Genomic DNA, 21932 nt, shown 5'->3' with positions numbered 1-21932 from the left:
TACCTAAAAATCGAGTTTTTCTCAAGATTTCTTCGGGAAACATTTAGGGCACCTTGTAATATGTCATTTCTATGGTTTTTGGGGTATCTGAATTTCTGATCAGAAAAATCAATTCCGAAATTCCAAGATGGCGGAAATCCAAGATGGCGGTCAAAATTATATTTAAATCGATTTCTTTTCTTTTATTTCCCCAGGAATACATTCTGTATCCCTCTCTAATTATCCACAAACTATATATCTCGAAAAGTCTCTGGATTTCCGATCTGGAAACTCTATTCATTACATTTTTCTTAACCGGCCGCAATTATTATATAACCGGTAACTGCAGGAAAAAATCCACTAATGATTCGGTGCAGTCGATGTATTCCAATGTGTGGTTTCTATGTAAATTCACCGTGTTTTTTTGGGCCATAACTTTAAACACTGTGTATTACGGTGTGGTTTATATGTGTATTCATCGTGTTATATTGGGCGATAACCATAAACACAGTGTATTTCAAGGTGTGGTTTATATGTAGATTCACCGTGTTTGATTGGGCGATAACTTGTATTACAAGGTGTGTTTGAGATGCATATTCACCGTATTTTATTGGGCTATATATATAATAATATATCTAAATAGATGGGTGGAATTAATATAAAAAAATAAGTATTTTTTGTCCTCACATGTTGGTTTTTTTTTTACGGCAACAAATCTACCACAGATTAATGGAAATAAATAAATAAAATTCCAGAAAACATGAGATCTAGTGAGACAGCCTAAAATAGTTATACTTGAAAGAATTGTCTCCCCTTCCATGTATCAAAATGTCAGTCGGATAGATATTTCGTTTGTAGCAATGTACTACCAACGTTATTGATTTATTTTTTTCTCGATTGACAAGTTGTATTTTTACTGTTATAGTGCATGTAATAAAAGACTGGTAGATCAAGCCAAAAGATGCAGAATATGATGATTATGGACCAATAATATTGGCGAAACACAATAGTTATCTTGATCGAATAGAAATGGATGCTTCGCTTTAACAACATAACGATATTTTCATGGCATAAAGTAGGGTGCTTTAGATTTTTAAAGGCGCAAATATGATGAAGGAAGGCGATGCAAGATTGTTACAAGAAACAAACGAAGAAGATTTGTGCATATTCTTGGAAAAAATAATTTCCGAGGTGAGTTTTCAGTTGCGCATGATAGAAACGGTCCATCTATGACGCTAATAACGTGCAGATCTGTTCTTATTTACCGTTATTTTTTTTCGAGAACCACATTTCATCGGAGATTCCTAGGTTTCTGTTCCACCTAATTGCATTTTCTAATGGACCAGTGGTTATATAAAACTGCGTAAAAAGCAGCTATTGCTATTCTGCTGTTATTTGTAGCACCTGTATTTGGCGGTGTCAATGTGACAAGTCGGATATCTTGACAACGACTATTGGAGTATTGCAATTTACGTCATATAGAAGGTCGTCAATATGTCGCCGTAACCATGCAATGTAAAACAATAATACTCATGCTTTCATTTTCATTATCTGATTACAGATCGAATATGATGGCATTCAGTAAATATCAAGGCCATTCGTATTATTAATTAAGATGGATGGGTTATTTGTATAAATATGACATAATAACAAACATGTCATGTCTATCCACAATATGCATTCTTTCTTATAGAGAATAACATTTTAAGAACTGTTTAAACCTATAATTTTCCTTATGACTTATAAAATATAGAATATATATCATGTATATGATCAGTAATTTAAAATAGATGCATTATGAACAATGAACATATTACTAATATTTTAATAGTATATTGATATAATACATGTAATATAAAACGTACATAAACATATTAATATTATTTTAATAGTACAGTCAATGTACTACAGTGTAATCATATAAAGCATAGACATATTATTGATGTTATTTTAATAGTACAGTATACATGTAATAGTTTAAAACATTGATTCTATTTAAAAAAAAAAAAACCCAAAAAAACCAAGCCAGACATGTACATGTAAAATGTTGATAACAATGTTTTAAGCTGTAACACATGCTTGTGTAAGAACAGTTTTTAATTTGATTTAAGCAATGTTACTCTATCTATGATTATTGTCCTTACAATGGGTTTTTTTTTTTAACTGGGGGGTGGATAGTCGAATGGTTAGCATGTGCACGCTGTATCATACAGTCTGTCATTGAGTCATCAAGGAGTAGGGTCACCTGTTTAACCTTGTGGGTTTTCTTTGGGTCCTCCAGTTTCCTCCCACTGCTAAAGACCCCTATGCGCAAGCGAATTATTGTAATAAAATTAAACCATATGTTAGTCCCGAAATGACCTAGTTTGTGTCGAGTGGACGTTAAACCCCATTTCTCTCTCTCACTCTTTTTTTCACTAAAAGCATTGAATAAAGAAAACAGATGATCTGGATATAAAACTACACTATCAGTAATTGATATTATACAAATATCAAACAGTAATTGATATTATACAAATATCAAACAGTAATTTCAATATACAATTGCCCAGTTCTATAACACATCCCGGGTTGTATGTGACAAGGAATAGGGTCGCCTGTCCAACCTAGTGGGTTTTCTACGGGTCCTTCGGTTTCCTCTGACTGTTAAAGATACCTATGTGCAAGTGAATTATTGAAATAAAATTGAACCATGTCTTAGTCCTGAAATGAAATAATTTGTGTAGGGTGGACATTAACCCATCTCTCTTCCCCCCCCCTCTCTCTCTCTCTCTCTCTCTCTCTCTAGCCATATAATTAATATTTCCCAAGTATGGTATAATTGACTATGTATTTTACTGCACACTGGATTTGCCGATATTCAAGGACAGTTTGTTACTTCTTAAAGTAACATTGCATCTTTATATTTTTTGCTAAAATCTAACAACTTAATCCACGCTAATATGTACTCAGATTGATTATTTAACAAAATTAAGCTACAAACACTAGATATCTACCAGCTTGGATGCAATCAGATTTAAGCTATGCCCATTAGGTTTCTTGGCTACCAATAAATGATACCAGCATCTTGTTACCCTCAAGCAGCTATTCCACTTACTCAGACTCCTCCCAATCGCCCACTCTTATGACTAAAGGAAGATAAAAGTTTTTTTTTTTAAACACTATTGAGCAGCAGGGGGTTTGGGATGGCCTAGTGGTCTAGAGTGTCGCGCTTCAACCTCTAGCTGGTTGGTCACCTCTGGCTTGCGGTTGTGGTTTTCATCCCCGGTGTGAGTGTATGTGGCTTGGAGATTGGGGCGCCCTCTCAACCTCATGGGTTTACTCGGGGTACTCCGGTTTCCTCCCATAGGAAAGACGCATGCGCTAAGATAATGAAAACGACAAAAAAAAAATAACTTGTCTGCAATATCACCTTTGGTGGAAGCGAACGTTAAACACTAGGAACAACTACAACAACTGAGCAAAGTTGGGGATAATGACGCATGTTTAAGGCTACATGTACAGTGCTTGAAAGAAGACTTATGATAACATGTACTGTCAAAAATACTACCCACCTTGGCCAGATAGGTAAATCCGGCACTGAGCTTTTCCAAATTTAGATTAATCCTAAACTTGATGTTTTTAGTAGTTTACTGCGTTAACTGTTTTAAAAAAGAAGCCAGTTGACTGTTAAAGTGTCATAGGTCAAGGACATTGTTTTATTTAATTAACATATTGGATATTGTCTATAAATAAAATATAAGAATGCTATTAAAATATAATGTCAGCCTCCTGAAATATAGATAATCTGATAATTGAATAACGATGAAACATAATAAGAGATAATATGGAAGCCAGTAATATTTAATGAGTTCTCGCTGCAAGCTACAAATGTCAGCAGATAATGAGCAAAAACTAATCCATGTTCATGTAGTTGGTGTATGTATATATGTATTGGAATAAAAATTATGATAATTGGAAATTGGACAATCAGTATTCAGTATTTGAAAAAGGTGGTAATTTAATTTGTTGATCAATTTATCAAAATGTTATAGAAACAAATAGTTAATTAACACATGTGGGAGGTTGGATGGCTGAATGGTTTGCATGTGTGCGCTGTATCATAAGGTCTATTGTTAAATCAACTGACGTGGTTTCGATTCGCCGGTTGTACTTGTACGTGACAAGGAGGGGTGCCTGTCCATTGTCCAACTTCGTGGGTTATCTCCTGGTCTTCCGGGTTTCCTCCCACTGCTAAAGACGCCTATGCGCAGGTGAATTATTGAAATAGAATTCAAACATATATTAGTCTTGAAATGACCTAGTTTGGTTCGAGTGGACATTAAACCCCATTTGTCTCTCTCTTTATAACACACGTAATCTACATGTATGAACATGGTGATTGGGTTGAAGGGACAATGTGATGCAACTCTGTTTCCCAGTGGTAATGTGAAAGCCTTCTTTTAACTCTGTACAAGATGATTGACCTTTAAGGTCATGGCAGTATTGGTCGAAGTTTGAAGTCAAATCATACGGCTTCGATAGCTCGTGCGTTGTTTACATCAGACGTAGTAACACAAACTGGTCCTGGCAGAATTGGTGCCTTTTACTCATTTTACTATTTTATATAGGCTACATGTATATAAGAAGGGGGGGTTGGATGGCCGAATGAGTCTATCATTAAGTCAACTGGCGGGGTTTCGATTCCCCGTTTGTACGTGACAAGGGGTAGGGTCGCCTGTCCAACCTTGTGGGTTTTCTCCGGGTCCTCTGGTTTCCTTTCACTGCTAAAGACCCCTACGCGCAAGCGAATTATGGAAATAAAGTTGAACTATATGTTAGTCCCGAAATGACCTAGTTTGTGTCGAGTGGACGTTAAACCCGATTTTTCTCTCCCTCTCTCTGTATATAAGAAATTGACTGTCACTACTTAGAAGAGAAAACGAAAAAAAATAGAAAAAGTCTGTGCATTACCATGTTTTTATGTACAGCCTATTTCTATTTCTCTCGTGTTCTCTTACCTAGTGACATTCAATTACTTTTTTGAAATGTCAGATATCCTCTCATAGTCTCACATAACAACTTTTGGTCTTCGAAGAAATTATGAGTGAGCAGAAATTTGCCCGTGTATCTGTTATCACTCGTCACTTCAGTCACCTACATAGATTGATAACTCTTGTTTTCCTTTTGCGTTCGTCACTTCCGTTTGTTGAACCCTTCATTACTCATCTATCGTAGCAATGATGTTAAAATAATAATTGGAACATGTTTAACCAGTTCTATAACATACATGTATGTGATAATGACTGACACCAATATTGTCCTTGTAGGAAATATTTTGTTATCCAGATATACGTCCAACACCATTATTATTTTTCTTAATAATTTAGAAAAATGTTTTAGAAATTAATTTGCAGAATAAAAAGAGTTATTATTGATAGCTAATTAACTCACGACGATGTCATCCGTCTCAGTGATAGTAGTGGCCAGGCGAATATTTACTGCTGATCAGTTTGGGGTTTTGCAACTGTCTATTACCTCCCTTGTGTTAGGTTGTTCTACAGTAGTGGGAGGGTTGGATGACTGAATGGTTAGCGTGTGCGCTGGCGCTGTATCATACGGTCTGTTATTAAGTCCACTGGCGGGGTTTCGATTCCCCTGTTGTACGTGACAAGGAATAGGGTCGCCTGTCCAACCTCGTGGGTTTTCCCCATGTCCTTTTGTTTCCTTCCACTGCTAAAGACTCCTACGAGCAAGCCAATTATTGAAATAAAATTGAACCGTGTGTTAGTCCCGAAATGACCTAGTTTGTGTGGAGTTGACACTATTTTCCAAACGTCCTAAATTGTCCGACCAGGAACATGCCTAATCAGACTTCAAGACATGGTGAATAATATTCAAATTTCCAAAATTGATATAGTGTACTGAGTGCATATCTACCACTCAACCGAATTATCATTGATAATAGGATGAATTGATTCAGTAATTAAGTGATCTACATATTTACCTTGTGATACCGTCTTTACACCTACATGTACATACTAAACTTACGCTGTCTGTCTACAATTAGCTTCGCTTAATAACAAGCACTAAGCTAGTTGTCCTAAATCGACGATTTTACTTAGTTTAGTTCAAGAATTTTGAGAAGTATATATTCTTTAATAAAATTGAAAAGGTATAATAAATCGTTCTGTGTATAACCGGTGTAGGGCCGCATTACAAAACAATATACTAATTGTTGGATATGGCAGCCATTTAGGGTAGAGATCTATTCTCAAAGTAGAGTAGAGTAGACAGTTAGCGCAGGACTAAACAGTTAATACCCAGGCGTGTATGTCCTGTACTTGAAAATTGCAAAGCCATATTTTCAGATTCCTTGAGAACGAGTATGGACTTGAATGAACGGTTCTGTGTACATGTAATATGATATATGCACATTGGTATTAGTCATAGTATAACATGATAGTTCATTAGTCAAATGTAATTGGTTGACAAATGATAATCAAACCAATCAGATTAATTATATATTCGATCACATGGTTAATTAACCCAATACACAAATTGTATTGGTTGACGTGGTGGTTTAAGGGTGAAACTGGATGTTTAATTTTTTTGGGTTTCTTTAGTAGGGGAATGGGGGAGATTCTAGTGGTCTAGAGTGTCGCACTTCGAGATCTAGTTAGCCGATCTCCCCTGGTTTTTGGTCGTGATTTTGATCCCGTGTGTAAGCAGATGTGGCTTGGAGATAGAGATACTTCTCAACCTCGTGGACTTACTATGGGTACTCTGAAAGATCCCTACTCATGCACTGAATATAATAAAATAAGACAACTTATCTGTGATAACACCCTCAGTGGAAGTGGATGTTATACCCTAAGAACAACAACATTGAATTTACTATATCTTCGGTTAGTCTTAACCCTATGTGGGTGCTCAGTGTCTTACAGTTCACATCAATTTTTATCCCAACCATTAAAACATAATGGAGTGAATGCAGATGATAAGTGAGATGCGATTTTGAACTAAATACATGTATACTCATTTGTGGCAAATTTAAAATGAAACTACATGTAGAATGGATATGAATTTTATATCAAAGTTATTGTTTTTTTTCATTAAAATTGTCTAATGCATGCATATGTTGTTTTTTTTCTTCAGAATGCACAAGTATTTACATTTCTGGATCTAACCACCGAAGTTAAAAAGGTACGTTAATGGTAGTTTTTGTTATTATAGCCTATGTTACCCAGACTATATTTATAATCTGGGCTAGTATTCAAGAAAGCTAACACAACATATATATAGAAATTTGTGCCACCTTAAATGTTCAGCTCAACTCTCTATTGTCCATGGGGCTGAGGGGGGTTGGATGGCCGAATGTTCAGCGTGTGCGTGTTATATCATAAGGTCTGTTATTGAGTCAACTGGTGTGGTTTTAATTCCTCAGTTGTATGTGACAAGGAGTAGGGTCGCCTGTCCAACCTCATGGGTTTTTTCTGGGTTCTGCGGTTTCCTCCCACTGCTAAAGATCCCAATGCTCAAGCGAATTATTGAAATAAAATTGAACCATATGTTAGTCCTGAAATGAAGTAGTTTGAGTCAAGTGGATGTTAAACCCCATATCTCTCTCTCTCTCTCTCTCCCTCTCCATGGCACTGAAATGAAATTTATATTTCTGTTAGGTACCAATGCAAATCGTTCCTACCGTCTTACATTACCGTTATTACTAGATCACCATGATAGCACCTTGAATAACATACATTGTATACAGTGAGTTAATGTCTTACGAAATGTTTCAAAGGTTAATATGACCCGTTTGCTATTTTATGTCTGGCAGAAAATTTATTTTTGCTCTTCTGTAATGAAATCAATGAAAGATTAGATATGTAATGAATCTAAATTGTAGATTTAACTATATATTAAGTCCATCTGGTTAAAACACAGATCCTATTTTGTTTCGTTTTTATAGTTCAAAATTTCGTTTTACTTGTCTTTACTACACTAGGATCTGGAACTCCCACTATAACTTGTCAGATCTTCATATAGGTTAGGCCATCGAAAGTATAAAAAAACAAAATGAAATATACATGTATATCTGTCTTTTAATCGGGTTGATATTAAGTAACACGTTCTAGCATATGTTTTATTTTGAATAACATTATTGTTGTGGGGATCACATGGCTAAGTGGGTAAGACGCTGGCTCGCTACCCTGGAGGTCGGGTGTTCGATCCCTGCATTGGCTGAGAAAGTTCATCCAGATTTTCCGGCATGGTTCCCCCTTGTCAGGGATGCAGGATGGAGGGTCTGACAAGGACAGCTGTCTAGTCCTTCGGATGAGATGAAAAACCAAGGTCCTGTGTATACATTGGAATGCACATAAAAGATCCCTTGGCAGTTGGAATTCGATATAGGAGTAGGAGTAGGCGATAGTGCCGCTGCCCAGGCAAAATTTCCCTCATAGCACACTGTATGGTGTATGCCCGTCTTCATTAGCCCAGCATACATGTAGGAGCAGAACAGTAGGACGTTAAACCCCATTTCATTTCATTTCATTTTCATTATTGTTGTGTGCTTTCAATTCACAGAAATGTATTGAAGCTATTTTGGAGAGACTGCGAGGAAATCTTGCATCCAGATGCATAATCCTCTGTCTACAAACACTTCGAATCTTCAGTCGAGAGAAAGAGAGAATGGAGACGTTGACGTCAGATGAGAGTATTAGATTGATGATGACGTTAGCAGGTTTGAAGAAATTTACGGAAGAGGAAGAAATGTGTACGAGTACGATACAGTACCGAGATCAAGATGGTGAGAATATGTCAATTTAGTTTTTTGTGCAAATGTTTAAAATCATTATTTTCTGGCGTGGTTTCTCCATGTCAGTGGTGCAGGATGGAGGGCCTGGCAAGGGACAATGTATAGTCGTTCGGATGGTATGAAAAACCGAGGTCCCGTGTACATATTGACGTGCACGTAAAAGATCCCTTGCCAGTTGGAACTGATGTAAGAGTAGGCCGTAGTGCCGCTGTTCAGGCAAAATCTCGCCCATAGTACACTGTATGGCATATGCGCGTCGTCATTAGCCCAGTCAGAGCAGAACAGTAGAACGTTAAACATGGCCGTTGATTGTCATTTGCAATTTTGGAAAATTGTCTTTTTTCACATCTAAATCAATGCTTAAGAAAATGCACTAAAGTCTGAAGTTCAGACTTTGCTGAAAAATGTATCGACTTATGATCCGAAAAATACGGTAATTTTAGGGGAATTTGAAACCGGTACCGATGGGCATTAGTCGGCACGCTTTCATTCTATGGTATTACAATGTCATGTAATTTTATAGGAATATTATTGACATAAATTTGAATTCTGTACGGGAATTAAACATGAAAAATAACGAGGTGCACCTATTTTTTTTATTACGTATCAATTTGAATATTTTGTTGACATGTGATTCTTAATTGCGGTTTGAAAACGCCTGCTTAAATAACGATAAGAGTTATGTCCCTTTATTTTTGGGAAGAAAATGTCTGACAACTAAAATTTTGAAATCCCATCACTGGTCTGAACCTCATTTGAAGGATTGTTAATATCTTGCAAACTACAATATTGTGAAAGTTGCATCTCTAATATCAATCCAAAAATTCCAATTCCGTTCATGTTGTTTTCTTTATCAAATGTTAATTAATCAATCTGAATACATCTGAACATGGATTTAACCGTGAAAAATGAAATATTGTTCAAAAAATGAAAATGATGATCAGTGAAAACCAAACGATTAATGGTAGATCATTTTTCGGCTTGGATTCGATCAGATTAGAGAGAGGCCCATCAAAATATTTAACCCAACACTTAAGTTACTAGGGTGTTTGGTGGCCGAATGGTTAACACGTCTGTCATTGAGTGGTATGCTTTTGAATCTCCGGTTGTACGTAACAAGGAGTAGGGTCGCCTGTCCAACCTCGTGGGTTTTCTCCTGGTCCTCCGGTTTCCTGCTAAAGACCCCTATTGAAATAAAATTGAACCATATGTTAGTCCCGAAATAACCTAATTTATGTTGAATGAGTGGACATTAAATGACTTAAACCCCATCTCTCTCTCTCTGTGATGTTACTTAAAACTCATCATACAATTTCGATTGCATGCATGGCTCTTGACCTAGAATTGCTGGTTGGGTACTTCATTTGATGGGTTTAGTAGATTTTTCTGTGAAGGATATATAACAGATGTAAATATATATATAGAAGCTATCAATGTTTAAATTTGAAGTGGCTTTAGATGTTTTAATTAAACCATGAAAAGGAACAACACTCTCTACTTGAAATATGCTACTTTAGTTGATAGATTATAAACCACTCAAGTTTAGATTGTTGTACTCATATTTATAGGCCCACACTGAAATGTGATTGTAAACATGTGTTGCCATCGCCCCTCTCCGACTATATTTGCCATCTGATCTTTTTTTTATGTATACTTGTATGTGTTGTAAGGGGTGTTGGATAGCTGAATGGTTAGCGCGTTGTATCATTAGGTCTGTCATTAAGTCAACTAATGTGGTTTCGATTCCCTAGTTGTACGTGACAAGAGTAGGGGTCACCTTTCCAACCGTCGTGGATTTTCTCTGGATCCTCCTGTTTCCTTCAACTGCTAAAGACCCTACGCACAAGTGAATTATTGAAATAAAATTGAACCATATGTTAGTCCCAAAATGACCTAGTTTGTCTTGAGTGGACATAAAAACCCCATCTCTCTCTCTCTCTCTTATGATCACTTTAAGAGCAACAGTTATTATCTGATCTACTTTTTAAAAAAAAATTGTTTTTCTCAAATATTGTGATAAATATTTCTGATAATTATTCCTAGAGTGATTGCCCTTGATCACTTTTCAGAGTATTGCGAAAACTATTTATTTACCCAGAGATTTACAATGCAAAAATATTTATAAACAGCTCTGATGGCTTACCTGCTGTGGCTGTATGTTTCATTGCCTGGCAACCTATTTTTGCTCTTTAATGGAGTGTGGGTTATGATGACAAAACTGCTTATAATAATTATGCAACCACTTGAGATCTGTACTTGAGATCTATATTTATTCGTACATGTATGTAATGTTGTGTATTATATACATTAATGTGTATTAACTATTAATATGTGATGTTTGTTTTTGAACGATGGTTACATATGTGACCCATGATAGCAAAATGAGTCAAAAATCGCTTACGATATGAACAACCGAATGGTTAGCATGTGCGCGTTGTATTATAAGGTCTGTCATTGAGTCAGCTGGCATGGTTTCGATTCCTCGGTTGTACGTAACAAGGAGTAGGGTCGCCTGTCCAACCTTGAGGGTTTTCTCCGGGTCCTCCGGTTTCCTCCCGCTGCTAAAGACCCCTACGCGCAAGCAAATTATTAAAATAAAATTGAACCATGTGTTAGTCCCAAAATGACCTAGTTTGTGTCGAGTGGACGTTAACCCCTTTTCTCTCTCTCACGATATGAACAAAAATATTAAAATAAGCTCAAGATGTATTTTTAATCATATAACATAAAAGGTAAAAGTTAAGATTTGACAAATAAAGCAAGCTAAATTTTTTTAATATTTTTATTTTGACATTAAGAATGCAGGAGACTATTTATCCTTGGTTTCCCCAATGGTCACATTTCTTTTTACTCCACTATACTTTGGGTTAATACAGTCTTAAGACCAACTAGAAATCAGCCAGATTTCTTCAAGTTTGGGAATGTGACCTCAAAGATTTGTTGAAGAGAATCCTGTCATCAACCTCTCAAAGACAATAAATTGTAGCCCAATTATTATCTATTCAGATGGTGTATTGTATAAGTGTCATATTACACTGCTTTATATTTAGAATGTAACACTAAAGCTAGATGGGTTTGGAATCAGATTCTATGAAATTTGAATAAGAGAATAAGAAAAACTAATCAAATTAAACACAGAAATAAACAAATTTAATAACAATTTAATAAAATTTAAAAAAATTGATTCAAATATTACATAATGTAATAATAAGCTTATTAATTTGATGTAATATCTACAGCAGCTTGTCTAAGCCAGGGTATAAAATATCTTACATTATTTTACTCATATACTTTGATATTGACCAATTTGATGTTAACCAATTAAATGATTTTGGAACTTTTTCTTGGGGAGATAAATATTCATAAGTAAAACAAGGGTTGTTGAGCACATTACCATTGTATAACTCTTGCCAATTATATATTGATTGCTATAGAAAGGGGCCAATATCGAAATATTAATGGCCTATTGATCCATCGTACAATACTATTTACGAACTTATCAATTATCAGTAAAAGAAAATTTGATCCAAAATTATCTATTTTGGTGCAAAAATATGAACATTTACTGATTATTTACATACAGGGAAAAGGTCACCCCAAAACAATCTACATGTATTTGTTATTTAAAAGAGCTAACTCGCTAATATTTAGGACCTAGAAATTGACACAAATGGTTTGCAACACAAATAATAATGTAATATGAATGTACATAAACTGATTTAGTATTTATTGCGCATGCTCTCCAGATAGGAATATGACGTAACCGTTTGAGTTACTTGTGGAATATATCTAGCCCCATCCTTCTAGTCCCTTGTTATAAATGGTACTTAAAGGCATTCGTGAACCGATGGTAAAATGTTTATTTTGTCTTACAATCTTATGGAAGCCTATAACTACCATTTATAATTTCTACTTTTCGCCCCTTCAAAACACGAAAGTCGAAAAGTGACCTTGAAAGTAGAGACTACATCAACTTCTGAGGCGAAAAGACAACAGTACGACAGCAAGCCAAAATCAAAGGTCGCTAATATCGCCATCAATACTAGACTTTATAAACTATTTTGTTTATTGTCAATGTCAACAAAACAGTACACCTTTAATAATGTATTATAACAATATTACTTATATTCTCTGTCACCACAGGGGGATCACGTGGCTAAGTGGGTAAGACGCTAGCTCGCTAGCCTGGAGGTCGGGTGTTCGATCCCTGCATTGGCCGAGAAAGTTCATCCAGATTTTCCGGCGTGGTTCTCCCTTGTCAGTGATGCAGGACGGAGGGGCTGACAAGGAAAGCTGTCTAGTCGTTCGGATGGGACAAAAAACCGAGGTCCCGTGTACACATTGGCGTGCACGTAAAAGATCCCTTGGCAGTTGGAATTCGATATAAGAGTAGGCCGTAGTGCCGCTGTCCGGGCAAAATTTCCCTTATAGCACACTGTATGGCGTATGCCCGTCTTCATTAGCCCAGGTTAGGAGCAGAACAGTAGGACGTTAAAACTCCATTTCATTTCATTTCATTTCTGTCACCACAGAGTTCTTGATGTGGAAATTTACACGGAAATATTTATTTATGGCTAGGGATATGATATCATATCTTTCTTATCTAAATTAGATCTTGCTTATATATATATATAACCAGGATATAATATATATAACCAAGATATAATTTAGATAAGAAAGATATGATATCATATCCCTAGCCATAAATAAATATTTCCGTGTAAATTTCCACATCAAGAACTCGTAGTATTATTCTTACAATTTCTCGTACAATAGGGGCCACAAGGCAAGAAGTTAGGCCCGATATACGCGAACATCAAACCCAGATCTTTGATACATAAACATATAATATTAAGTTTTTTTCAAAACCGGATACAAATCGTTAGAGGGACCACAGCCTTCGATCCGATTATCACAAAATTCAAACCCAGGGTGTAACGGTGTATATTTAAACGGTTTTTAAAATCGGGTATAAACTGTAATTTTTGGTACACCCGGGGTCCATAATCTAGGAGGTTACGGACCGATATGTGCGAATATGGAAAAAAACAAAAATCCGTGGAATATAGACATATATTTTAAGTTTGATCAAAATCGGATAAAAAAATTGTGACTTCTACAGTGTCCACAACCTTGGTATTATATACTTTTATACTATTTGCGAACGAGGAGCGGGCAGTTTCAATCCGATTTTCATGAAATTCGAACTCAACCATCATAAGGGTGGAATGGTGATATGTTAGAACAGCTTTTAATATTGGATAAAATGCCAATATCAAAAGGAACCGCGTGTCCACAAATAAATTGTGGGCTGACAGGGGCGACTCAATACACGTCCACTTGAAAATATGGGCGTACAAAAATATCTCAGCATGATAAAACTTGGTTTTTGGAAGACTAAACAACTGATATCAAAGACTTTATATGAAATGGGATTTTTATTTTAGAAATTAAAATGTTAAGTTATTTGATACTCCCACTGGCAGGTTAATAGTTGTCAACGCTTATGTAATTTATATTAGGGCAATACTACTCAAGACGGACATGTTGTTTAGATCAGCATACCAAGCAATTAAAATCAGTGAACCGGACCAAACCCAAACATCCAAAATTTAGCACTTTTTCCTAGAAAGTCCTAGCACTGAATACATAGGTTATTCACGATTTCAAATTGTGTGCTCTGACCTTAATCGTAGCTTGAGTCTGCGAACCAATCAAAAAACAGTTTACAAACCAGTCTTACTAAGACTCTTTCGCCTCTTTTTGCAACACAATGAGAGTTATTTCCCTTCGCCAACATCCTTTGCAATTAACGATTTATGGGATTGGTTGATAAAAATAGCACAATTAACAAGGGCAGATAACTTGAATACGTGCCCTCCCCCCCCTCCCTCTAGTGGAGTAGATCGGAATAAGACCACTGGGGATACTGCTAATGGGGATCATTAAAAGGTTAATAAACAAATACGTGGCAATAAGTACAGGTAAATGATTTTTTTGGGGTGTGTGAAAGCATATAGCCAACCTGGGTAGTAAGTAAAACATTGTGTGAAAGCAACCAAGCCAACCTGGGTATTGAGTAAAAACATTGACTCCGATATGATATTAATGAATTTATTAAATGATATTTTACAGTGATTGTTGAAGCCCAGAAATGTTTGTGTAACCTGATATTTAATAGTACAGCCGTACAGAGAAATTGTTGGTGAGTTTATTATATTTTAAAGGGTTGGGTGGCCGAATGGTCTAAGGCACATGCTTTAGATCATAAGGTCTGTCATGGAGTCAAGTGGCGTGGTTTCAATTCCTGAAATGATCTACACCCCACAAGACATACAGTAATCACCGATTGTAGCAGCTATGAATTACCAGAAAGCAACCTCACCACAGAAAATGAGAAAGCACAAACCACTAGTGCTGGGTATTGCCACTGCAGTCACGATACGATACGTATTGCGATTCAGGTGCTACGATACGATTTTATCGTGTTACCAAGAAAATAACAGGTTAAATGAATAATTAATATTTTTAGTCCTGCCGATGTCGAAGAAATAAAACTGTTTTATATCACAATATTGATGTGGATCAAAATAAGGACCGAAATAATTTAAGCGCGTGTGTGTACCTATGGATAATTTGTGACATGGATAGGTTACTTACTGGAGCGACAAAAAAGTAATCACAATACATGGATGCAGCATCTCGCAGTTCAATACATGAATCGCGATAAGGTGAATCACAATACATTGATTCAATGATATATCATGTCAGCACTACCAACCACCAGCTTTTTGTGCGCTGTATCATACGGTCTGTCATTGAGTTAACTGGCTGGGTTTCGATTCTTTGGTTGTACGTGACAAGAAGTAGGGTCGCCTGTCCAACCTCATGGGTTTTCTCCGGGTCCTCCAGTTTCCTCCCACTGCTAAAGACTCCTACACGCAAGCAAATTATTGAAATAAAATTGAACCATGTATTAGTCCCGAAATGACCTAGTTTGTGCCAAGTGGAGGTTAAACCCCATTTCTCTCTTTCCCTCTCCAACCACAAGCTTTATTGATTTATGAAACTTACTAGTATTATTCACAGAAAATCTCTAAAAAATATAATCTGATGTTTTAAAAACTTTAATATACACAGCTTAATTTTTGATTTTTTTCAATTTCATTTACTCAATAATGCTTTTAATGTTACTTTTAATAGACTATAAATTTTTTTCCAAAATTATTATTATGATAATAGAAATGTACATCAACAGGATTAACGATAATCATTTTTAAAATTCATCATTTTAATGATTATTCTCACTCAAAGAAATTACTTATTACACAATCGTGTTCTATAACTAAAAAAAAAATTGTCAATCACCTGTTTTATGGAATAATTTACCATTTAGTTTAAAAGAAGAGTTTGAAATCAATCGATTAATTTCCGTCCTGTCATACTCAAGAATAAATAATGGCGTAAATGAATTAAAGTCTCCCATTAGCATAATGATCAGAGAATATATGTAGATACAGACCGATCATTAAGATGTTGTACATCTCTCTATTCTTTTAAAGAAACAACTTAATACACATTTATTTAATTAGGCTTTTAATGGACTCTGTATACAACTGTTAACATGTCCATAATCTTGTTGTTTATTTATGATACATTGTCACTTTGTAAAGTGCCCCTGAACATGTTATATGAAAGGGCGCACTGTAAATATGCTGTAATAATAATAATAATAATAATAATTAATATGTACATGCATATGTACAGTCTGTTATTCCTGAGTTCAGAGGACCCTTCACTGTTGAAATAAATGCATAAAAAAAAAAGAACAAAGAACATAAATACAGGAACACGAAAATATAAATGCGCAAAGGTCTAACACAGAGTATGTTATTCCGGAGATCAAGGGGAACCCGTCACTGTTGAGATATAAAAAAATAAAAGAAATAAGAACAAGAACATAAATGTGCAGGGATGTACTGGGTTTTATCGGCCCGGATTGGAAAAAAAATAAATTGATATAATATTTTTTGAAATAAATAAAATTCGTCTTTGCATCCTCTGAAAAATATAATTACCTAATTCCGAGGAGAAAAACTGATCTATGAATAAGTTGCTGAAATAATGTGTATTGAGCTAGTTTTGCTTTCTGAACAGGTCTCGTATTCTTTACTGCGATGGGGGGCCAAGTAAACCAGTTGGTCCAAGGGCCCAGTGCTACCTAGTTCGCCCTTGTATATGCATGTACAATTTTTACAAGATTATTGGAGTAACAGAATATTGGGAACAAGGGGCTATATATTTATAATTTAATAAAGTAGTACTCGTCCTATCAACAAATGATTTAGATGTGTTTTATAATGTGTGAACACTATATAAAGTCAATATTTATTTTAAAGCCAATGTGGTTGTGTAGAGGCTTTAGTACAAAGGTTAAAGACATATGGTGATCCAGAGTTGAGATTTGATGTAAAGGTAATGACAATTTATATAATCTTATAAAGGCATTTAGTAACTGAATGGAGAGTAATAAACTATAACACATACTTATGGAAAACTGCTACTAATATATTTGGGTGACATTTCGAAGAGTAATCACTCAACGTTATAATGATTTATATGGACGTTGATATTTAACATTAAATTTTAAGCATGAATTACCCTTCACACCATTAAGCTACACAAGTTCTGAAATTTAAATAGTGTACATGTTATCATAAAACTTTTAAGAAAAGGTTGTATTGTTGTCATATTTGTCGATGGTTTTCTAGACTGGCCAGAATAGGGTAGAAGGGGTGGGGGCAGGTGGGACCCTAGTAGAGACAGAAGTGGAAGCTTTGGTACAGATTATTGATATTGTAAAGAGAGTCATGGGGAATCCTTTATCATGGCAACCACTTGTTTTATTATAAAATTTCTCTCTTCAAGGTCAATATGTATCTTTTTTATTAATCAAAAATCACTGTCACCATGATTGTATCTAAAAAGTTCCATTGTCCATGCGTAACTGGTATTCTTTTTTTTATGTGGTTGATTATCCAGTAAATTTTGCCAAATGTTGACAAATGACTCTGACCCTCCCTATATTGGCGGTTCTGGGTGACCGAGACTATATCAAGGGTAATCTGTATCCCTGTACAACCCACCGCTGGTAAAATTTATGACCATATTAAGGTTAGTTAATGTTTTGTTTTTATTTCAGTTTTTTGACATGAGGATGTTATTTTTGTTGACTGCATTACCAAACTGTATAGAGACGAGGTAAGATAGCCATATTCTCTCTCAAATTTAATGTACAGTAGTTCACTAGTTTTTCTACGCCCATTTATGTGGAGGGGGGTTGGATGGCCGAATGGTTAGCACGTGCGCGCTGTATCATAGGCCTGTCATTGAGTCAACTGGCGTGGTTTCGAATCCCCGGTTGTACATAACAAGGAGCAGGGTCGCCTGTCCAACCTCGTGGGTATTCTCCGGGTCTTCCGGTTTCCTCCCACTGCTAAAGACCCCTACGGGCAAGCGAATTATTGATTGAAATAAAATTAAACCATATGTTAGTCCCGGAATGACCTAGTTTGTACCAAGTGGATGTTAAACCCCATTTCTCTCTCTCTCTCTCCATTCATGTGAGCGTACACTGTTGTCGCCTCTGTCTGTCCGTTCACATTTTGTTTGTGGACACTCTACAGTTCACAATCTTTATCAAATTTTGACAAAACTTGAATTGTACATACAATTTTGGTTCTTTTCGATATTGGCATGAATTGTACAGTAACTTCATGGATGAAATCATGCATGTCAACACATAAATCGCTTTGCTTTATAGGTGGCCCTTTGGCGCAATGGTAGCGCAGCTGATTCCAGATCAGAAGGTTGCTTGTTCAAATCACACCAGGGTCCTAGACATTTTTTCCTGGAAAGAATAGAAATGATTTTCTTAATAAATAGTCCAATTTATTTATAGGATAATATCACACTGTTACAGTGTATATTTCTCTGGGAATTAATTCTATTGTCAATGTCTGTTTTTCTCTGGGAAAATTACAATGAATAACTAACCTACACCTTACATTTTAGTAGGTAATTCCCCACAAAATCTATATTTAGTAACAACTCATTCATGTCTTTATATAAATTCTACTATTGTATCGGAGGCCCTATGGTAGGGTGACCCATGTACTCACAGAAATACAGTCCACCGCTGATAGTTTGAGACTACCACTGAAGCGTGCACATTCGCCGTGCCGAGACCAACTTTCTGACAGTATGATACTATAAATAGCCATGGCACGTGCAATTCTCTACAAATCTATCAACTATTACAGCCGTAAAAAATTTATTGTAGACGATTTTGAATAGCAGTAAAATTAAGCTTCTTGGTTATTACAGCAGATTTAGAAATTACTTTCGTTTCATTTTTTAAATCGCTTTATCATTAACTGTACCGTTAAGAGCGGCATCTTTTGGTTTAGTACAAATAATATCTCTGAATCACTCGGGTTAGACAGGAACATGATACTAGCAGTAGTTTCATTTACTTTTACAAGCTTCTTAAAACGATTGTTGAGCTACCTAACGTGCTTATTTCTAAATTCAATTTCTTGTTCTAGCTTTCTGTTATGTTTCGTAAAAAAGGAGTCTTGATTATCTACTCAAATTATTACTTATAATAAATATGTTTTACTGAATGTCACATTAACCTCAGTAGTATTTTCAAAAGGACTGTGGACTGGGTCATCAATAGAATTCAAAAGGTCCAGGGACCAAGTTTTTTTTTAAAAAGAAATTCACAAGGCACATGATAGGATTCGTGAATCAACATGCAATTGCAACAGGCCTGTCAATAATAGAAATTATTTTATTAATCCAAATAATATCCTTGTACTAATATTTTGCACTTTAAAAAAATCATGAAAAATGTTTCAAAGAGATGTATACCATTTTAAAAAAACCTTTAAATATATCACTGTTACATCCTAATGATGGGTTAGTTCGAATTTCGGACTGAAACTGCCAGACAAAATAAAATGGCTGCTCCTTGTATGCAAATAGTGTAAGAGTATGTAATTTGAATGTTGTGGACCCTCTAGAAATCACAATTTTTATCCGATTGTGATGAAACTTAAAATGTATGTTTATATCCGAAGGATTTCGGTTGCTTTTGATATTCATGCATATCGGACCGTAACTTCCTGGATTATGACACCTGCTTATTCTCTGTCCATCTCTTGCGAAATGTGGGCCTATCATGCATGGCAATCGCTTGTTGTCAACATGGGGACATTAACCCCATTATGTACTGTACTATAAAGTGCCCTGAGTGGTTGTCACAAGTATACTGTTATCTCATATCTTTATGGTAATTAAGAATTGTAATTAAGAATTGTAATTATATTTCAGACCTAAGATACGATATGAACTACATGGTTTTACATATTTAATGGAGGTTCTTGATTTAACTCTGCGTGCTGCTGAAGAAAGAAAGGCAGGACTTGGTGACCAAGATGTCGAACTTTGCTCAGAAATATTGAAGATTTTGTTTAATTTAACAATAGAGAAAAAATCCGCTGATGAGGTGAGAACTTATGTTGAGTTAGAAAAGAAGGTGGGGATTGGCACTGAGTCAATTTGAGTGAAATGGCTTTTTTTTTAAATAACAGTTTTAGTTTTACCTGACAAAATGTCAAGCACTACAGAACTAGTAGCAGACATTTGAAATTAGTGCTGGAAAGCTTGTTAGTAGTAATGGCTGTATGTCATGAACTTACAGGAATCCTTTGTCAATATCATCATTCTCCCAATCAGAGTTGTCTTTCACACTAAGGGGGTGGGGGTCACGGTGGCTTAATTGATAAGAATCTGGCTCGCTAGCTAGTCTGGAGATCTAGTGTTTTATTCCTGCATTGGCCGAGAAAGTTCATCCAGATTTTCCGGCATGGTTCCCCCTTGTCAGTGATGCAGGAAGGAGGACCTGACAAGGACAGTTGTCTAGTCATACGTATTGGATGGAAAACCGAAGTCCCGTGTATACATTGGCGTGCACATAAAAGATCCTTTGACCGTTGGAATTTGATGTAAGAGTAGGCCGTAGTGTCGCTGTCCAACCTTGTATGTTTTCTCTAATTCCTCTGGTTTCCTCCCACTGCTAAAGACCTCTACACACACACAAATTATTGAAATAAAATTGAATTATATGTTAGTCCTGAAATTACCTAGTTTGTGTCAAGTGAACGTTAAACCTCATTTCTATTTTTAGGAAGAGGAAGCACATTTTATGCGATTAGTGAGTATACTTCGTGATTTACTCATGTGTAAAACTTTATCTAAAGATAAACAGGAAGAACTTCACAGGTAAATATCATTTAGTATGGCTTTTAATATTTTCTCTTAAATCTGTGGGAGCTGAGCTGGCACGATAACCTGGTGGTCCCGGGTTCGCTCCAGGTGTTGGCTGATAAAGTTCCTCAGGTTTTACTGGCGCGGTTTCCTGGTGTGATTTGTGGACGGAGGGATGGCAAGGACAATGTATGATCGTTCGGATGGCACGAAAAACCATGGTCCCACGTAAAAGTAGCCTTGATATTTGGAATTTGAAAATAAGTGTTGGCTGTAGCGCTGCTCTCTAGGCAAAATTTTCCTCATAGTACACTGTATGGCATATGCCTGTCTTCATTAGCCAAGTCAGAGCAGAACAGTAGGGTGTTAAACCCAAGCCTGGACATAATAAGGCACCTGTCAACATATATATGTTGTGTGATAATTTGTACTGGACAATTGTGCTGGGTATTGCCACTCCAGTCATGGTACAATACGTAATGCGATTCAAGTGCTACGATACGATTCATATCACGAGTTATAACCAGGTCGATATTTACCAAGAAAACAATAGGTTAAATGAATAACTGATATTTTTAGTCCTGCTGATGTCGAAGAAATAAAACTTTTTTAATTTAGATCACATTATTGATGTGGATCAAAATAAGCACCGGTTAGTTACTGAAGCGACAAACATCCATAAAAATAGAATTGAGATACATCGATTCAGCATCTCGTGATTCAGTACGCGAATCGTGAGAAGGTGAATACGTCGATTCAACGAAATATTGTGCCAGCACTACTCTACAAGGTCTGTGACAGGTGCCTTAGGTCTAGTCTTGGT

General features: G+C 35.9%; 1 protein-coding gene across 1 annotated transcript in view; it reads left to right on the top strand.

The window, feature by feature from the left end:
- The first annotated feature begins 908 nt into the window (after positions 1 to 908).
- Positions 909 to 21932, top strand: part of LOC126825264 (synembryn-A) — a 33062-nt gene continuing 12038 nt past the window's right edge. Inside the window, exons 1-8 of the mRNA XM_050554848.1 lie at positions 909 to 1170; positions 7117 to 7164; positions 8545 to 8767; positions 14912 to 14981; positions 17176 to 17251; positions 17979 to 18037; positions 20174 to 20348; positions 21030 to 21124. Of these exons, the coding sequence (XP_050410805.1) occupies positions 1087 to 1170; positions 7117 to 7164; positions 8545 to 8767; positions 14912 to 14981; positions 17176 to 17251; positions 17979 to 18037; positions 20174 to 20348; positions 21030 to 21124 (830 nt within the window). The 5' untranslated portion in view covers positions 909 to 1086. The remainder of the gene's footprint in view (positions 1171 to 7116; positions 7165 to 8544; positions 8768 to 14911; positions 14982 to 17175; positions 17252 to 17978; positions 18038 to 20173; positions 20349 to 21029; positions 21125 to 21932) is intronic.

This window comes from Patella vulgata, chromosome 6 (genome assembly GCF_932274485.2).
Source record: "Patella vulgata chromosome 6, xgPatVulg1.2, whole genome shotgun sequence".
In the NCBI taxonomy this organism is placed as follows: domain Eukaryota; kingdom Metazoa; phylum Mollusca; class Gastropoda; family Patellidae; genus Patella; species Patella vulgata.
Note: the sequence above shows the minus strand (reverse complement) of the source record. Positions and strands in the feature narration are given on the sequence as shown.